This window comes from Micromys minutus, assembly GCF_963924665.1.
Source record: "Micromys minutus genome assembly, chromosome: 19".
NCBI lineage: Eukaryota > Metazoa > Chordata > Mammalia > Rodentia > Muridae > Micromys > Micromys minutus.
In genome coordinates, this window is record NC_137954.1 from 31,899,416 (window position 1) to 31,918,067 (window position 18,652).

The 18,652-nt window shown below is 42.9% G+C and overlaps 2 protein-coding genes across 2 annotated transcripts in view; one reads left to right on the forward strand and one right to left on the reverse strand.

Moving 5' to 3' along the window:
• Positions 1-6,859, reverse strand: part of COL4A4 (collagen type IV alpha 4 chain) — a gene marked incomplete at its 3' end in the record, with an annotated part of 108,603 nt that extends 101,744 nt beyond the window's left edge. Inside the window, 1 exon segment of the mRNA XM_080932758.1 lies at positions 6,734-6,859.
• A 594-nt stretch (positions 6,860-7,453) lies between these two features.
• COL4A3 (collagen type IV alpha 3 chain) overlaps positions 7,454-18,652 on the forward strand; it is a gene marked incomplete at both ends in the record, with an annotated part of 121,880 nt that continues 110,681 nt past the window's right edge. The window contains one exon of the mRNA XM_080933022.1: positions 7,454-7,540. Coding sequence (XP_080789148.1) covers positions 7,454-7,540 — 87 coding nt within the window. The remainder of the gene's footprint in view (positions 7,541-18,652) is intronic.

An 18,652-nucleotide genomic window follows, 5' to 3' on the forward strand; every position in this document is an offset into this window, starting at 1 on the left:
ACTGAGTCTGAATCAGTCAGTGCCCTGGGCAGTGCCTGATTCAGCAACTGTCCCCTCCCTCCCTTCTTTCTTATTTCCCTTTCCTTATCCCTTCCTTCTTTATTTCCTTCTTTCTTTCCTTCCTAATTAGTAACAGACACCGACCTGCCCCACATATATACACAAACTACCACCAACAAAACAAACCCACAACACATACACACACAAACTACCACCACCAAAACAAACCCACAACACACACACACACACATACACACACACAAAAACTACTACCACCAAAACAAATTCACAAAAAACACACATACACATGCACTACCACCACCATAAAACAAAAAGAATTTCCTAACATGTTGGGTAAAAAAAAATAGAATGTGGAGTTAGAATAAGAGATTATTTGATTTAAATGAAAAGAAAGATCTGGGATATAGTTGCTTTCAGGAGGAGAATAGAGAGTTGAGTAGCTGGTTGGTTAGTTAGTTAGTCAGTCAGCTAGTTAGTTGGTTAGTTAGTTGATTAACTTAGAGACGAGATATTGTTATGATACCTGAGTTGATCTCAAACTCCTGAGATCATGTGATCCTCCTGCCTCTGTCTCCTACAGAGTTGGGTCTATGTGGTGGGGGTTAGGAACTTTTCAAACATCAAGGAAGGATAATCATTCAGAGGGGAGACTCTTCAGTGAGTATGGAAGAAGAAGACATACTGTGGGATAGTCTGGGTAGGATTACAGAGTCAGCCCATGCTGAAATATTACAGAAATGGCTCACCGTGAAAATACAGAGGACTTGTTAAGGGTCAGGGTAAGATTGCTCTCACCTCACCACTGTCTCCTCTTACCCACCACACCACTTCCTTCCCCTTTTTCCTTCTTCTCCCCCTACCTCCCTTCCCCTCTTCCATGTGTCCATCATCACTCCCAGCTATCCCACTAAAACAAATAACAATTATCAGGACTGGCTGAGGCTAAACGTACAATAAGTTCTAGGCCATGTACTCTGTGCAGACTTCATATCATCCATGAGCACTCCTGAATGAGTTTCAGGAAGTCGATCTCTGGGAAGAAAGACTTCAGGAAGACAGAAAATCAATTCTAAATGGAGTGGCTTAAGGTCACAACAACACACGGTTCACTCTGAATCTCAGAAAGCCAGGGTCCTTCTGTACAAGCTTTAATACTTGGAAGCCTAGAAATCTGCATGCTCTAGAGGTCAAAAGGGCTCTCTCTCTCTCTCTCTCTCTCTCTCTCTCTCTCTCTCTCTCTCTCTCTCTCTCTCTCTCTCAACAAGAGAGAGGAGTTGCCTATATTTAAGTGTTTAAGAGAAAAGAAAGATTTCATAAGAAGTATCCAAATGAACTCTAAGATTAGGCAGAAATGCTGAGGTGGGCAGCCTCTGGGAGAGGGCAGGAAAGCTTTTATCTTGGAGAAGAGTGACTAGACTCCTATGAGGTCTTTTCTTCTCTAAGAACTCCACCATGGCCTTTCCCATGGCTATATCCTGTCTCCTGCCCAGCCTCTAAGTCATTCTGGCTTCCTGTGGGAGTTGATCCCTAGGGGTCTGGAATCTCCTTACCACGTCTCTTCCTTAATGACAGGACCTGGAACAACACTCCACATTGTACATCTGCGCCTCTCCCGAATGTAACGAGAGATTCGAGGGCAGACCTCAAACCGGAGCTGCAGAGAGATGAAGATGGCTCACTGGGTAAATGAAAAGAACTAGCCACTAAACCTGAAGATCTAAGCTTCGTCTCTGGAACCCACAGCGTGGAAGAAGAGAACACTTGGCAACTTGTTCTTGACCTTGACAGGCACTGTGGCATATCCCCTCCCAGTAAATAAATGTAAACAACAGCAACAGCTAACCAAAACGGCTTCACAGTCATAGACTTCCCATACTTCACTGTGCATCTTAGGATTGCATTGTTAAGGACCACACACAACTGTCATCACTGAGCAGAGTCAAGAGGATGCTCTATGTGTGCACAAGGTTACCAGTGGACAGCGTGGGCCAAAAGAGTTAGCAGCTGAAAATATCATCAGACAAAAGTCCCGTGGTTATAATTAAAGTGAGCCGGCTCTTTTGTTATGAAATTTGGAAATAAAGAACCTAGGACAGACCTCAGACAATAAAGCTAAAGAGAAGCCTATATCACATTTTTACAATACAAATAAATAAAAACAAAATATTAAATCTAGTTTATATATAACAAGGATGAAAAAAATAATTTGTAAATCAAAATGGTTAAACATAATGGGTCATGAAAATAGTAGGTTGGCACTGATGACGTATTTATTTCTGGTATCATCTGCATACACTTTAAGTGATAGGTAAATATCTATTGTTATTAACTCGAGAAGTATCTACCTGGCTCTTGTATGCACTAAGTCACGCTATCCATGATAGAGAAGAAAAGGAATTGAAGTTACCACACATTACTGTTTGTCTATCTTCTACAGCTCATAGTTTCTAATCCTTTTATATGCATGGAGTGCATGTGTGAGTGTGCGTGTGTACTCATGTTTGTGTGCTTGTAGGTGCGTCTGCAGCCCCGAGGTTGACATCCGGTTTTAATTGTCTTGCCAGCATGTGGGAGCAGGATCCCTTGCTAAAGCAGAGCCCACCATTCTGGTGAGGTTGTAGCTAGCCTGCTTGCTTCAAGGATCCTGTATTCTACCAACATTCTGGAGGCACAAGTGGACTGCCACACCCATTGGCTTCTAAGTAGTCTCTGGGCAATCTAAATTCCACTGCCCTGCTTACATAGCAAGCAAGCATTTTAACCAGCGGAGCCATCTCCCCAGCCCCATGTGCAATTTTAAATGGCAGCTGTGGTAAGAGCACCAGAGGTTGATTTCACAGGATTTCCAAGAGAAGAAACCAGCTAGAAGGCATCCATAGTCTGTGGATGATAAAGAGGACACCAGTTCAGGAGCTGTGAACATAGAACAGCAACAGAGGAGTCGGGAGCAAGAACTAGCGTAAACTGGTTATTGACTCTGAAATTCTAAAGCCACCTGAAAGTGATAAAAAGCTAGTGTTCTGGGGTGGGGGTGGGGGACTGAGAGGGGAGGTGGAGAACTTAGAGAAGGCTCCATGGGCAACCTAATGCTGCCCATCTTATCAAAAGCAGAAGCAGGTGCTGTGTGTGCAGTAGAGGCCAAAGACGTTCATGGACTTTGGGAGAAGTAAGCTTCAGGGTGATTGCTATGTGAACCTAATAACCTGTTCACATTTAATCATCCATTCACAAAGGTGAAAGGGCAGAACCCCCAAAAGGCCTCTTCCCTAAAGAGGTCTACCCTGAAAAATGGTGAAATGGATACACAGGTTTAAAACACCTGGGCTAGAGATATTGTTTAGTAAGAGAAAAATTGCTGACAAGCATGAGGACCTGAGTTCAAATCCCTAGCATGGATGGAAAAGCCAGACTGGACATATATATGCCTGCAACCCCCAACAGAGATCTCTAAAGATGAGAAACAGAATTGCTGAGGCCTCCAGCCTGGCTCCAGGTTCAGTGACAGGTCCTGTCTTAAGGGAACAAGGCTACACAGGATACATGACATCTTCCTCTTGTCTCAGAATACAGACATGTACACCTACACACATGTGCACATGAATGCACTACTGTGGGTAAAATATTTGCACAGATGAAATAAATCTTTTAAAAACAGAAGAGAGTTGTCAATAGCATTGACAATTGCATTCAAAACCTCCATCTAGTATCAAGTTTAAAAAAAAAATCCTGGGTAAAAAGCACCATTTTTCCCTTTCCTTCTTGTCTTAGTTGGGGTTTGCATTCCTACACAAACATCATGACCAAGAAGCAAGTTGGGGAGTGAAGAGTTTATTCAGCTTACACTTCCACATTGCTGTTCATCACTGGAAGTCAGGACTGGAAGTCAAGCAGGTCAGGAAGCAGAAGCTGATGCTGAGGCCATGGAGGGATGTTACTTACTGGCTTGCTTCCCCTGGCTTGCTCAGCTTGCTCTCTTATAGAACCCAGGTCTACCAGCCCAGGGATGGCACCACCCACAATGGTCCCTCCCCACCTTGATCACTAATTGAGAAAATGCCTTACCGCTGGATTTCATGGAGGCATTCCTCAAAAGAGGATCCTTTCTTTGTGATAACTTGTGTCAAGTTGACACACAAAACCAGCCAGTACAGTTTTGCTTTTTCACATTTTTAGGAAGTAGACTATGATACACTAGTTCTTTTGATTTTGATTCTGTTTTTTTAATTCGTGGGCTCTAGCTGAGCCCTGGTTAATTCCAACCGTAGGTGAGCTGAGTGTCAGTGTAGTGAAGTGTGTGTGAAGGGAGAGGTGAGAAAGGGACAAGCCACTCCTTCACGTTTCACTTGCCAGTGAATCTGCTAGAAATCTCCGATCTTGGGTCATGACATTCTGATTCCATGAGGCGGAGTGGTTGCTGAGATTGCAGTTCCTAACAGCTCCTGGGTGAGCCAGCACTGCTGGTGCTTCGAAAGTGTGCTGACCTGGAGTTACTATGGGGCTATGCTTGGTTCTTGTTCATTTGCATGGAACTCAGAAGAGCATCCCTGTACCGTGCCACCATCTCTTACTGTGTCCGTCTCTTTTTTCTTCTGCAACCCCAGTCAGAATGCAAGTCAGAAGGTGCTTAGGTGGACATCTTGTACAAAAGATTTGGGAGAGATTATCAGAGTCCTACAACTCCCTGAAGCTGGTTCCGTGATTAGTCCGATGCTATAGAGGGTGAGATTCATCCTGGGGAAGTTAGTCCACACCAGTATCTACAAAAGGATTCCGAATCCAGGGGTAGTCCAGATGCCAGGCTCTTGAGCATCTGTTTCTTCCCTCCTGTGTATCATCCCATTTTCTTCTGTGGCTGCATCAGAAATATAATGGAGGTACCAGCTCTTACCCCCCAATTCTGATAATCTCTGTTCTTCCATCAGAACTCTGGGGCTCTGGGCTGAGGACACAGCTCAGTGAGTAATGGCTACTGTGGAGGTGAGGACCTGAGTTTCCATCCCAGGGTGCATGAAGGTGTGTGCCCTGTCAACCCAGCACTCCTGAGGCAAGACAGGAGATATAGGCTAAAGAATCCCCAGAAGCTCACACACCAGGAGAGAAGGCCCAAGAAGGATGGAAACTGAAGTCCGAGGTTCTCATTTGACCATCTCACGCAAACTGTGACTCTTGCTCAGCCACATAAGGATAAGCACACACTTGAACATGCACACACAAATACATCATACATAGAGAGGATGAGGTAAAGAAATCACAGGGCCTTGAGAAAAGCTACTTAAAATTTAAATTTTCTATAATCTTTCAAGGGGAGAAGTATTTGCTATCAGGACTGAGATCTTGATTTTTTTTTCAAGAAGCAGTATCAATTTATAAAAAAAAAAAAAATCACATGTCTCTCATATCTCTTGGGCATCAGCAGAGTATCTGACATCCTCTCCCTCTCCCCCACCAAAAGGATGACAGAACATTTCCCAAAAATTTCCTGAAGCTAATATGTGGCAGGTTACATTTATGACCTGGGCACAAACTCCACAATGTCCCTAAATCTTAATAAAGATTTTAATGAATGCCTTCTCGTTATTTTACTAACGAGACCCTAATTCCGTACAGTTAACCAAAATGACTGTGGCAGAGATGTAATGTATAAGAGAGAAGAAATAAAATAATAAAATAAAATAAAATAGTAAACACAAAGCACGTTTGAACAAAGAATTTGCAAGAGGCTCTACCATGCACCAGTAAGTTTGTCCTCTAGATAGTCTGATACAAGTGGTTTGGAATTCACTGGGTACTGGAACTTTTAGATGTTCTGTGGGACATTCTAATGTACAGCCACGGTTGTATGTCATGAAAGATTCTCCTTTCACGCTACAGTCTGAGGGGTTGGGGAGAGAGGACAGGGAATTCGGATGGCCAGTAAACTTGGCTTAGAAAAGGGAGACATGTAAACGCTCACTGCTACTTCACGGGAGCTGGGCCTTTCCTTCAGTGGGGAGCGTCAGCTAACAGGCTACCGAAGTGCTGATAGCTGAGTTTGCACCCACTGATACATACCGTTGATGACATTTGGATGGTTATCATAAGCTCTTGTTCTCAGTTACCACTGTTATGATGTTACGGTTGTTTAATGGGAGCCCTGTAGAGTTAGCAAAACCATTCCATTGTAGTTTCTCCCACCTGTCACTACATCTGTGGTGATGGTAAGGAAGTTAAACTGTGGTTTTACTGTAGCCTATGCATTTTAAATGACTCACCCATTCAGTGTGGTCTGCCACAGGAGTTAGTGGTAAGATCCCCGTAACAATGCACCCTACCGAGCCAGAAGTCACATTTGCATCTAAGGCCCTCCCAGGCAGGGACACCCTGGACCAGAGTTGGCTCTCATTTTCTCCTCCGTTTCCGCAGATAAGGTTTAGCCTGAAAAGCAGTTCAACTCGGAGAATAGGATGAGCTTTCTCTTTCCCCTCAGCTGCCTCTTGCTCTTGGCATTTTGGAATGCCTAGACTGCCAGGACAGTAACTCGAGCCTCCAAATTAATCAAAACACACAGTGCCCAGTTCAAGCCCCGGCCAAGAAGCCCGAGAGCCAGGCAAGCTCTCCTCTGCTGACCTCAAGGCCACAATTTCCCCAGCCACGACCCCTTAGATGCCACAAGGCTTCTGCTCTCAGGCAGGGGCCCAGGCGCTGGAGCAGTGCCAGCCTGAGGGCGGCTTACCTGGGGAACAACCTGGCAGAGAAGGAACTGCAGGGTAGCAGGCAGACCTGACACGCGCCTCGAGGTTGCGGCTGGAGGGAATCCACCCGTGACCGTGTTCCTCTCCACAGTCTGTCCAGTCTCAGGTCTGTGTGCTGGTTGCCAGACGAAGGGCGGCAGCAGATGGGCAGCCCCCAGAGCTGCTAGCAAACCAGGCCTCCCGAGTCGCAGACTCCCGCGCTCCTCCTGCTTAATCTGGGCAGGGCTGCTGGCCACTCCCCCACCCTGTGCAGCCACCTCCCTACCGCACACCCCTAAATTCCTCACGCTGACCTGCACCCGCTAGGCACCGGAGTCCCAGGATCTTAGGGACATCGCCTCTTTCTCGCCCTGGTCCCTGGAGCTGCTCCCACCTGTCTGCTCCAAGAGCGCCCAACCCTTTTCTCACTTCCTGGGCACGATGCCGGGTTGAAGGGACAGTGCCTGGAGAGCTGGGAGGCAGAGGGGACGAGAGCTGGACCTCAGCCACTTCTTCCCTCCCTTAGAGTCACAATCAAAAGCTGGGGTGAGGACAGACTGCCTTGGGTCGAGGCCTTACAAAACTCGCCCCAGTGGGTCAGCAAGGCGAGCTTCGCTGCGTGGCCTCTTCCAATCTGTTTCCCTCCGGGAGACATGGAGGCCTGAGACTCCGTAGATCCAGTAGGTCACTGAAAACACCGGGACTCGGGACTGTCGCCCATCATGCACTCAGAGACTGCTCCAAGGTTCTTGGCGCTCCTGCTGCCTCTCCTGTTGCTGGTCCTGTCTGCCCCGCCTGTGGTTAGCAAGGTGAGTGACTGAAAGGTTGTGCAGACCCCCACCTCGCAGCAGAGCTATGCCTGTCTCCGTGTGGGGGACAAGCCAGTCACACTCACCTGGGCTCTGTCTTTGAGGGTTGTGCAGCAGCTGCCGGCTCCTCCTGAGTCCTGGGATGGCAGCTCTAAGGAACAGGTGGAATGTGCTGCACTGGATGAAGTGGAGAGCCAGCCAGTGGTCCAGGACCCCAGGAGTCCAGGATGCAGGAACAAAGATCAGTAAATGGATACCAATAAATAGGTTATAGACAGATGGATGGCGATAGGGATGGATGTAAGAGAACTGATGATAATAAACGTAAGTGATGTAAGATAATAATTAGGATGATAAGTAGAAAGGCAGAGGTAAGAAGTAAATAGATAATAGATGGATGGACAGATAGATGAGTTTGGTAGTAGATGATGAATGGGTGGGTGGATGGATGGATGGATGAATAAATGGATAGATAGATAGATAGATGATAGATAGATAGATGACAGATAGATAGATAGATAGATAGATAGATAGATAGATAGATAGAAGAGAGACAGACAGACAGACAGACAGACATAATGAAAACAATGGCCATGGTACTGGAAGTGTATTGTCAGGATGGTAAATAAACAGGTGGCTTGGTTGGCTAGAAGTGCATGAACCTGGGAGGAGAAGCCGCTTTGGAGCCTCAGCCCTGCTCCTTCCAGACCTCACCTTGACTCTGACTTCTCTGAGGCTCGGTGCTCCTTTAGACTCTGGACACACAAAGACATCACAGTAAAAAAAAAAAAAAAAAAATCAAGACATAGAACTTATATTAGGAAGAATTAAGCAATGTCACATTGATTTGGTTTTTATTTGGAATTTGGGTCACCCTGTGCTGATTTGAAACTACTCCATAACACTTGGGTTTTTGTTTTATTGGGGTTTTTTTGTTTTTTTTTTTTTTGTTTTTGTTTTTTTTTTTTTGTTTTTTTTTTTTGGTTTTTGTTGTTCCACTAAAGATAAAAATCTCCTTGAAACTTCGAGGAGCCTAAAAGGGGCTGGCTAGGTTTCAGTTTGTGAATCTGAAATTTAACTTTTCCAATGCCTGAGGTTGTTTGTTGATGTGGGTATGGTAAACTTCACTTCCAACAATCAGCAGGTGTCTCAGTCTTACATGGCTGAGACTCTGACTGGAGATCAGTGGTCTCTTATGTGTCACCGGAGAACACTTTAAGGACCTACTGCAGCATATACTCTGTTTCCATTCCACATAACTTTTAAGGAAGGCATTACAGGCATCATACCTAAGCTAGAACTCCTGTGGACCCTATCCCTCTAGATTTCCAATTTCCCACAAGTAACCCAGATCTGGCCTTTTGTGGGTGTCCCTTTCTAATTTCTGTGCACTTAGATCCACAACTATGCACCCAGAGCAATATAGAGTTGCGTTTTAGCAGAACTATTTTCAGATTAAATGTGTTCTTTGGCAACTTACAGACCTGTCTGCAGCTGCGGTTAAGATCTGTCTCTTCATCTTCCCTTTGCTGCACAGATTTCAGCGATGGACTGAAGTTAGTTGATAGGGTCTCCCACCTTTTATTCATGCATGGGTGTCTCAGTATCTACAGCTTTATACTGTAAAAGGTTCTGTAGCTTCTACAAAGTGGCTTTAACAAGCCCATATTTTTCAGGGTTAGTGAGATGGTTCAGTGTACAGAAACTGACAACATGAACTAAATTCTGAAATAGAATAAGAGTCAGCTCCTGAAAGTTGTGTTCTCTCACTGCCTGTACTCGCACACACACGCACCCATACACACACCACTATATATATTAATAGGGCTGCCTGACCTAGGTGACTAAATACTGCTGGCCAGGATAGTGTGGATTCTCTAACAGCTTTAGCAGAAACCAGTAAGTCATGTTATGCAAAAGCCTAAGAACATTCCAGAACAGTAATCATCATCATCACCATCATCATCTTTCTAGACCCAGAAGAAAACCAATGAGACTGCAAAGGGACCTGGGACTCTTGGGAGAATCAAATGGTGAACTGGAGCTAAAGAGGTGGCTCAGTGATCAAGAGAAGTTGTGGGTCTTACACAGCACCTGGGTTTGAATCCCAGAACCCATATGTTGATTTACAATCATCTGTAACTCAAGACCCAGAGGATCAAGTGTCTTCTCCTGGCTTCCAGGAGCTCAAGCACATACGTGGTCACGTGCCTACATGCAGAGAGAAGACTCACACATAAAATAAAAATAAACAAAAATCTCATTTTTTAAAATGTGGTAGCCTGTGACCACAGAACCTTCAGTTCCACCACATGCAGTCACGTTGTGATGTTCTCTTGCCTCTTACATGGAAAATTGTTTCTGTTTTGAGTTTGGAGAGATCAAAACATTACATTTTAAGTTAATGGCGACCGCAGTGAATCCATCTGTTCTGTTTCTATTGAAGCTTGAAGTGAGCCTTTGTTAAAAGCATTCAGAGTGATCATTTCCACTGCACTTCCTGGAGGAAACAGAATCGGTATCCCAAAAGACTGCAAAATGAGCCATATTATAGAGAAACGATGTCTCAGGTTAAATGGTATCTGGGTGACATGTGCCAACATGGCTGAACCTAGAAACGAGCTGTGACCTTGAGAAGGCAGGCAGTACTCTGAATCTCAATCTTTTTATCTGTGACCTGGGAGACCTGACACCCCTCCAGTAGGCAGCAGGTAACGAGTGACATAGTAGGGGAGGGGACATTCTTCAGATCCATCCAGCTGTTGATAGTCTGGAATTCAGGCTCAAATGTACCTGCATCCTTCTAGGAGAGACGCTAGAAATCTAGTTCTTGGTCATAAATGCCTTGAATTAATATTAGCAAGCAACTAAGTTCAATTGAACTCAAAGCAAAATAACCAGCAGGAAACAAACAAACAAATCACTCGTGAGTCAAACAACCTGTGAAAGACATGTCCAGGGTTTGGGCTATCAAGTGTCTAATCTCTGTGCTATGTTAGCTGAGTGTCTCCTGTTGTACTTTAGCATTTCCCCAAACAGGAAGCAGTAGCAGTGCTGACCCTGCATGCCCTGCTCAGCCAAGGTGGAAACTGCCTGCTCACACAGTTTGTCCCCAAGCACCCAGGGAGAAGGACTTTGCTGTTTGGCTGATGAGCCAAGGGCCACCTAGCTGTTCCCTGTATCTACAGTCTTCTGCCCAGTTCTCCCATATCAAACTAGCAAGCTTTCTGTTACTCCTCCAAGCAATAGGTGAGGATCAGAGGTGGAGCGTGCCTGTCTCTGCGCCCTGGATAAGGCAAAAGTTACTGGCAAAGTCAGTATTCTCTTAAGTTCATGGAAGAACTGTTAAGACGCACCTAGCACCCAAAGGCGCTTTCTCATCTGAATTTATTTTCAAAATCAAAAACTTTAGTTGGACTAGTTAACTTTTCAAGCAAACAAACAAAAAAAATTAATGTAATGTAATAGCACAAATTTATCCATATCCCAGATTAAGCAAATATTAATAAAACTTGCCCTGTTGTCTCTCAGACTCCCTGTGTTGGGGGGAAAATACAGAATATCATAATACTTTAAAATTCCTAACTCTGTTCCAGCCCAGGAGGTCTGTGTAATGCCATTCTCATGAAAGATTTTGTTTATTGTCCACATTAGTGAGTGGTGTGTGTGTGTGTGTGTGTGTGTGTGTGTGTGTGTGTGTGTGTGTTTGTATGTTCATTTATAGTCTCCTTTGAAATAAATATTGTTTCATGGTTTTTCAAATATAATAGTTTCATATTACACACTTCCTTTTTTAAATCAATGACTAGTGTGTCATTGGATTTTATCCACAGTGACTCCCCCCCCCCTTTGGTAGAAGAACCCATTTCTTGGCATTCTGTAATATAAAGTAGGTTATTTTGTCAGGCCCTTCCTTACAATGTAAAGCAGGCTTCCCACTTTTATTTTACAAAGTTGTCATGTGTGCCTCTCTGTAGGTAACATTGTGACAACTGGAACTGGAATTCCTGGGTACGGAAAGAAAAGTTGTTTACATTATTGTATATACATAATTGTTCAGTATGGTTACATTGCTCTGCAGTGAAGTTACATCATGTTTACCTTTCCCTTCATTAGTGGAAAACCTTGATGTGCTTGGGTGTTAACAACCAAGAGAGACCTTGTTTTAACTAATGAGCCTTCATCCTTGGTTGCCTCCTGATACTTCTCCTACTGTGAACTGCATGGACCACTTTCTGCTACTGAGTCTACTGCAAACTGCCTTTCTCTTACTAAAAACAAACAAACAAACAAAACAAAAAACAAAAAAACTGAAGTGATATTTTTATTTGGATATAAACCTATGCTATTTAAATGTGTTACAAAAAGGTGATTCTTATCTTTGGTTTACCTTTTCATATTGTTATTGATGTCTTAATGTACACCAGTCCATCTAACATAACTTCAAATTTACCCATGTTTCTTTAACATTTTGTCTTCTTCTCCTTGTCAAAGAAATCCTTTCTCAGAATTATGAAAACATCACTTTATATTCCTCCATTTGGAAAAAAAGAAAAGGCCTTATCTTGTAACTGTCTTCAATTTACAATATATGAATTAATTTTCACTCATATAGATAACAAATTATTCCATAGTCTTTCAATGGTGCATTTTTTCTGCTTCCCAGTTACATCTGTAAACATGTAAATTATGTAAGCTCTCTGTCCAGTCCCACTGATCCCTTGTTTCATTCTGTTTTGTTTAATTCTCTATGGCAATGGCACACTGATTTTGGCCACTTTGTTGGTTTTCAAACTACATCTTCTAGAGCGAGTCAAGAACAAAGTAGTCATGTCTGCTGCTATTATTGTCTTTAAAAAATGTCACTGCCATTTTTTCTATGTCCCTTTGACTGAGGGCTGGCATCCACTTAGCAAAGTTCTACCAAAAATTTCTGTTGGATGCTGATATGCATTGCATGTAACATATGGGTAATAAATATGTGCCTGTTTCATACAAATGCTACTGACCTTGAAACTTTAATGTGGGTCTAAAAACCTTCTTTTATCCTTGTACTATAATTTCATTTCTTTCTAATTTTTATATATTTTGTCTTCTCTCTTTCGTGTGTGTGTGTGTGTGTGTGTGTGTGTGTGTGTGTGTGTATGTGTGTGTTTATAGGTGGAGGGGTTCCTTCACATGTGTGTGGAGACTGAGGGAGAGCAAAGTGGGGAAGTGTCTCTTCTCATCACTCAGCCTGTCTCAGCTGGTTAGAGCTACAGAACAAAGCAGTTCTGGAGCTTCCCAGGCATCTCTCCCAAGTCAGATGCTTCTGTCTCCCTCAAAACAGTACACGGAAACCTTTCCTCGGGGTGATAGTGTGGGACATGAGGAAACCTTTCCTCGGGTGATAGTGTGGGACATGAGGCCTTTGAGTGGAGACTTACTTATGAGGGAAGAAGCTTATGAATATGATTATTACTCTTTTAAAGAGGAGGGGGCCTGCTTTACGCTGTATAAGACAGGATGGAGATGCCTTTGTCAAAGGAGAGAGCAATGTCCCCAGACACCAACTCCATTACCATCTTCATGTTGAACTTCTCAGTCTCCAGACTGTGAGTAATAAATTCTTATTATTTACAAATTACCAAGGCCAAGGTACTTTATGAAATCAGTTCAAATCAACTAAGAAGGAAACAAACAAGTTTCTTTTCATGTTCCCAGGGTTTTCACCTTCCTCCAGCTCCTCCTGTTGCTTTTTTCCAAATATAGCATTTTTTTTTTTTTTTGGTTTGGCGAGACAGAGGTCAAGGTCCACACAGCACAGCCGCCCACTCTCGCCTGTCAAGCCAAGGGTCTTTCTCCGTGAGGACTTTCCTGAGGATAAACAGTTGGTTGGTTCTGATTGTGTTCCTAGGAAAAGCAGTAAGTTGAAAGAATTGGATCTTTATGCTTCCTTTCCTATGGTTCTGACTGTGTTTACCAGGGTACAATATGGACTTTCTGATGTTTTGTGTGAGATTAGCTTTGCTCGGTATTGCAGTCGACTGAGGTCCCAAAAGCTTGAATCAGCAGACTCTTCCAACTGCAGGACTGTCTAGCTGGAGACCGCCCTGCATTCCTGCATCCCTTTGGAGTTGACCATACTTGCACTGTGGCATTCAGCCAAATGAGCAGCCATCCATCATGGGGTAAAAGACTTGTGAAAACACACAGTGTGTAGAGTATTTTTGTTCCACAAGGTTTATATCTGGCTTCCGCCTAAACTTTTAATCACAGCATGCCTTTGATTACCTCACTTACCTCAGCTCCATATTCAGTTTAGGAGGAAACCGGGATGGTACCATTTTAACACAGCAGCCATCTTCCTGAGCGGCCCTTTGACAGTGGCCCTGAATTTCTACTTAAGCACTCAGATTGCCTCTGTCTCTAGAAGTCTCAATGGCCTAAAGGCTGTGGTGAGACTTTGAGAAGAATGCAGGTGAGTTCCCGATGCCACATTCAGTGAATAAATAGATACCCTGGGCACACGTGGAGCTCAACTAAGAGGCACTTGTGGTGACCATGTCTTTGTCCTATACAAATCTATACACACCTATTAATAATGGAAAGTCTTTCATGAGTAAGGTATGGGCTAGAGGAAAAAGTTTTCAGGTTTTATAGAATTCATCTGTCCCTGTATGCCCTAGTCACCATGGGATACTTTGACAAAATACTTCAGATAGTTATTTCTCATAGTTCTTGGAGATCAGAAGTCCCAGATCTGGGTTCAAAATGGCTGAAGGATGGTGAAAGCCCCACTCTTGGCTCGCAGACTGCCAACTTCTTGTGTCCTCGTATAGACAGAGCAACATAGCTGTCTGTTTTCATCTTGCCAGGGTACTATTCCCACCACATTAAGGGTCATGGCTCTAATGCATAGATTTGGGAGGGGAGATATAAAGATTGTCCATAATACCTTGTACCTTATCTGAAGGTTTGTGAATAGAGTGTGCCCTGACCTTTGACCCTGACACTTGACAGAGATGAAAGCTATCAATGGTGCCTAGAAGGCAGTGAACGTCCTGAAGCAATCATAGTGTATAACCTTAGCTTTAAACGGTTTCTAGAACAAAAATTCTCAGTGTTGCTCATCATTAGCACTGGGAGCATCTGTAACAAGAGTCTCTGTTTCGGAAAACAGTTTTCTGACCTCAGCGCACAGCATCCGACAAGCCTGACTTTCCTGTGATGAAGTTATGTATAGATTTGCTAAGGCAGGCTTTTACTCTGAGTTCTGTAGTTATCTCGTGTGGTTGCTGGTTGTTGTCTTCTTGAAGCTTCTATGGCAATCTTTCCTTCTTCCCAGCGTTTCCCCTTTGCATCTGCTAATTAAGGTTGTGGCTTCGGGTGTTTGTTCTGGCCAAGACTGAACTGGTTACGTGAGCTCGGAAAGTTTCCACTTCACATGGGATGAGAACTTCAGAGGCATAAACATCTGTGTGTCTGTCATACAAAAGGGATGTGATGTGAGCCATTACCTGTGAGCCATGGAAAACCATGCTGCATTTTCTAAGTTTTATTCAAGTATCCAAGGCAACTTGCAAGATACCTTTAACATATATCACTGTGTGTATATTATCTAAATACATAATTACTATAAAAACATTGATGGGATGTTTTACAGTGTTCTTCAGACTATGTCCTCAAAACTCAGGAGTAGGACACATTAGCTGAGACAAGGCACATTTCTATGTATAGCACTGTCTGGGGAGTAGCTTCTGTGTACATTTTCCAGTGCATTAGGTAGGTAGGGGTCAGTCCAGATGATCATAACCATGGGAAGAACAGTGTGAATATTTTATACAAAAAGCCATTGTCAAAGTTATAAATCAAATTTCTATCATTCATACTATAAGACTGGGAATTAAATTCTCCCATGAGTTCTGAATAACAAACCATATTCAAACCCTAACTTGGTGGGATAAGTCCCCAGAGTTGTGCATGACTGACTATGGATGACATTAATGTTTACACTTAATGATTTGGCTTTTTAAAAATACAGACAATGAAGAGCGTTTATGTGGCAGACAAAGAACTTCCTGTGACTAGCAGAGTAGCTTGTGAGTGAGCCACACACACAGCGCCCCCTTCCTTTGTTCAGTTGACATACAGCTCACTGCCTATGTCTCTTCAGCCTCATTGGGAAGGATCTGAATTTGGTGAATATGGCATCAACGCAGAGAGTGTGAAAATCCATTAGAGAGGTTGGGGGGGGGGGGTAAAAGCCATCACAGAAGCAGAGGAATAAAGAAGTCCTCTAGATCAGGGTAACTATTGCCTAATCTAGTTCTGGTACTGTATCCCCTGAAGCCAACTTGGTAAGCATTATACACAGAGAAAGTTTAAAAGTTCAGCTGTATACATTTAATATCAGACTAAGAGAAGTATTTTCACTGGAACTGAGAAAATGGCCCAACAGTTAAAAACACTGAATGCTCTCCCAGAGGACCTGAATTTAATTTCCAGCACTCTCATGACAGCTCCCAAACATCTGTAACTCTAGTTCTAAGAGACCAGACCCCCCTCTTCTGGTTTCTGTGGAGACTAGGCACACATGTGGTATGGAGATTGACATATGGGCAAAACATTGATACTTATAAAGTAAAAATAAATAGTATCTCCATATGTCATAATAGGTATTGTATGTAATACACACATGCACATGTATGGGGTGTGGTTTAAAAATTATTTTCAGTATTTTTTCATTGCAATGTGGAAGTAGTTTTAAAATGTATAGTCTTCAGAGCTATCTAAAATGTAAGATTGGGGAATATAGTTCAATTGTAGAGCTCTTATTATGCTTAAAGCCCTTGGTGCAATCCCAGAACTAGAAAAAACAAATGAATAAGTAACTGTGGCCATAGAAATGCTTCATCATTGTTGTAGCAGTCTGGGGAGTGTGCTGGGCTAGTTTTACGTCAATTTGACACATACAAGAGCTACTGGAGAGGAGGAATCATTGATAAAGACTATACCTTTTCAAGACCTGGCTGTAGACAAGCCTGTAGGGTATTTTCCTAATTAGTGGTAATGAGGGAAAGCCTAGCCCACTGAGGGTGGGGCCACTCTGATGACTGATGATCCTGGGTTCACCAGAAAGCAGACTGAGCAAGTCATAAGGAGCAAGCAAGTAAGAAGAACCTCTCAATGGCCTCTGCCTCAGTTCCTGCCTCCAGGTTCCTTCCCTGTTTGAGTTCCTGTCCTGACCTCTTTCAGTGATGGAGTATAACGGATGTGGAAGTATAGGCCAAACAAACCCATTCTTCCCTAATTTGTTTTGGTCATGGGGCCTCATCATAGAAATAGTAATCCTCACTAAGACAGGGAATAAGTGGGAAAGTTTCTAGTTCTATTCATCAAGATTTATATTTCTTTATTATTATTATTATTATTATTAAATCTTTTTTTACAGTTCAGTCTTTATCCCCCTCCCAGTCCACTCTCTGACTGTTCCACATTCCATACCTCCTCCGCACATCTCCAAGAGTATGTCTCCGCCCCCCACCTTCACCCCTCTAGACCTCCCAACTCCCTGGGGCCTCAAGTCCCTTAAGCATTTGGTGCATCATCTCTTACTGAGTCAAGACTCAGCCGTCCTCTGCTGTATATGTGCTCGTGTATGCTGCCTGGTTAGTGACTCAATGTCTGAGCAATCTTGGGGGTCCAGGTTAATTGAGACTGCTGATCTTCCTATAGGGTCGCCCTCCTCCTCAGCTTCTTCCAGCCTTTCCCTAATTCAACCACAGGGGTCACCAGCTTCTGTCCATTGAAGATCTACATTTCTTAATTAGCTAGTCTCTAGTCTCTCCAGATTGGACTCTCAGACAACCTATTCCACTGTTTAAGAGTAGGTTCAAGTGTGTTTAGAAACACTGGGGAAATTTTGGTAATACAGACAAAACAGTCGGGTCACTGGAATTTTTTTCCCCATCATGATATTTTTGTTGTGTGACCTTCCCAAGGAAAAGGTTCCATAAGTAGGAAGTTGAAAAGTCTGTAGTCCTCAACCTTTGGATCAAATGACAAAGTTTTCAAAGTAACAAGGCAAGATGTTTATTATCTTTATCTGACCAGGGGATAATGTTATGCTGTGTGTTTATGTATAATATTGTGAAAGTCAAAGAGTTTGCATATTGGATTTCAAAATAAGTGGATGTGCTTAAAAGTGAAAACAAAACCCACTGGAATCATACTTTCTGAAGATAACATTGCTAATCGTTTGGTCTCTTCCTTTATTGATCTTTTCTTTGCCTACTTTTTAATCCAAGAGTAAACTGGCATATTTTTATGTTGTTATTATGAAAGCAATTTTCAAATTTCTACAGACTTCATTGTAGACCAAAGTCATGTATTACTGAAGAAAGATATCCCACTGGGCATACTGTGTATTTCTAGTTATTTAGAAGTAAGAGCTAAAGAAATAGCTAAATCTTCAAAGTACTCACAATGCAAGCATAAGAACGGAAACTCCAGCCATGAGAGAACTACCTAAGAAAGCCAGGTATGGGCACGAGATTTAACAATCCCAGCATGAGGAAGGCAGAGAAACATAGATTCCTGGAGCTAACATGTCAACCATCCTAGCCTAGTGGGTAAACTACAGATCAATGGAAAAAAAAAAAAAAAACATATGTAGGAAAACAAGGTAAATGGTTCACCTCTGTCCTCTACATTCATGCGTGTGTGTGTGTGTGTGCACGCACACACACACACACACACACACACAGTGGGGAGAATTCGAAAATGAAAATGAAGATAAACCTTTAATAAAGTCATCTTTTAATAATAACAATCATTTAATAAAGTAGATACTTTCTTGTCAAATACCCAACACAATGTCATGCATTTCTGCTAGCCAGAGTGAAAAGTAATATCATTTTCAATTCACAGATAAAAGTCTGGTCCAAGAGCATTCTCAGTTAATAGAAAAAGTGAGTGTGTAATGGGGATGTCTGAGGAATCTTTCTAAATAACTGAAAGGAAGCATCAGATACTACCCTGTTTATTACTTAAATAGCTGCATAATGTTTGAGATTAAATTGTAGTTTAAAATGCTTTGTTATTCCTGACACCATTTCCTCCTTTTAATTG